Here is a 1,452-nt window from a genome sequence, read left to right as displayed (position 1 = left end):
AAAAAGACTACTTGGCGATATGAAGTTTTTGGAAAATCTGAAGGCATTTGATAAGGACAACATACCAGCCTCAATTATGAAAGTGATTCGTGAGCGCTATATTCCTAACCCCGATTTCAAGCCTGAACGCGTTGCTGTTGCTTCCACGGCTTGTGAAGGTTTGTGCAAATGGGTTATTGCTATTGATCGGTACGATGCGGTGGCCAAGATTGTTGCGCCAAAGAAGGAAGCTCTGGCCAGAGCTATGGAGGAGTACACAACAGCCATGGATTCTCTGAACAAGAAGCGTGCGGCCCTGAAGGAGGTACAGGACCGCTTACGCATCCTCACCGACGACTTGGAGCTTAACAAGCGAAAGAAAATAGACTTAGAAAACAAGGTCGATATTTGTACGATGAAACTGGAACGCGCCGAACAGCTGATCGGTGGTCTTGGTGGTGAGAAGTCACGATGGACAGAAGCGGCCAAAAATTTGGGTGGACAATATGTCAATCTATCCGGAGACGTGCTTGTTTCAAGTGGTGTGGTAGCCTACCTCGGTGCTTTCACATCTTCATTTCGACAAGACCAAATCAAAGAATGGCTTCAGGCTGTAAGAGACAGTGCCATTCCTTGCTCCACAGTTTTCAGTTTGGTCAACACCTTAGGTAATCCGGTGGAGATTCGAGCCTGGAATATAGCTGGACTGCCAACGGATGATTTCTCGGTGGAGAACGGGATTATCATTGCGTAAGCAACTCTTCTCATTGTGATTTCACTAATGTAGTTCTGTTACAAGCCTGTTTACTCTTATCAACGTCATCGCTGATCTCAGTGCATTGCCATCGTGGAAACAGACGACTGTGCTGTATCAGTGATGGTCTGAAATGACTTAGGATAAGCCATACATTCCGACCTGAGTATGTACACCCCCTTGCTACTTCTTGAACCCACTCCCCTAGTTTCCCTGCACAAAAGATATCTGAGCCAACTTATTTATAGTGAAAATGGTAAGCAATAAGTCGCTTCGTCAATCTAAATCATATCTCCATTCCTACAGGGACTCGCAGCCCAAAATTTCTTATAATCGTACGTTCTTTATCCCTTATTCAGCATTGGCGTGCGTTTTCACGTGGTGCTTACCGCTGAACATCTACCGTAGACATCGTGAAGAATCCTAAAATAACAGTTTGTTCAGGGTACTAGCTTGTCATCACTATCCATGGGGAGCATTGCTTTCGTTGGCGTAAGACCCAGTGTCTTTTCTGCTAATCCCCCATAGAAGTCGTGTTGCATGGATCTGATGTTCCGAAGCCTTCCGACCATCCAGATAACAAACGTGCACACAACCTGAGCGAAATCTCTCCTCAGAGTAGTCAACTTCTAGGGAGCAACGCTGTTGAAGGAAGTGTTACTTCACACTGATGCTGTATTATTAGTATTGGAAGGTGAGGCCATTGAATATTGAGTAAA

General features: G+C 45.2%; 1 protein-coding gene across 1 annotated transcript; it reads left to right on the top strand.

Annotated features, from left to right (window-relative positions):
• Positions 1–19: 19 nt before the first annotated feature.
• On the top strand, positions 20–733 carry T265_12226 (hypothetical protein; the record flags this gene model as incomplete). The annotated part of the gene is made up of 1 exon (XM_009179412.1): positions 20–733. The coding sequence occupies one exon, from the start codon at positions 20–22 to the stop codon at positions 731–733; it is 714 nt and encodes a 237-aa protein (XP_009177676.1).
• Positions 734–1,452: the final 719 nt, after the last annotated feature.

This window comes from Opisthorchis viverrini (genome assembly GCF_000715545.1).
Source record: "Opisthorchis viverrini unplaced genomic scaffold opera_v5_2456, whole genome shotgun sequence".
Lineage (NCBI taxonomy): Eukaryota > Metazoa > Platyhelminthes > Trematoda > Opisthorchiida > Opisthorchiidae > Opisthorchis > Opisthorchis viverrini.
Note: the sequence above shows the minus strand (reverse complement) of the source record. Positions and strands in the feature narration are given on the sequence as shown.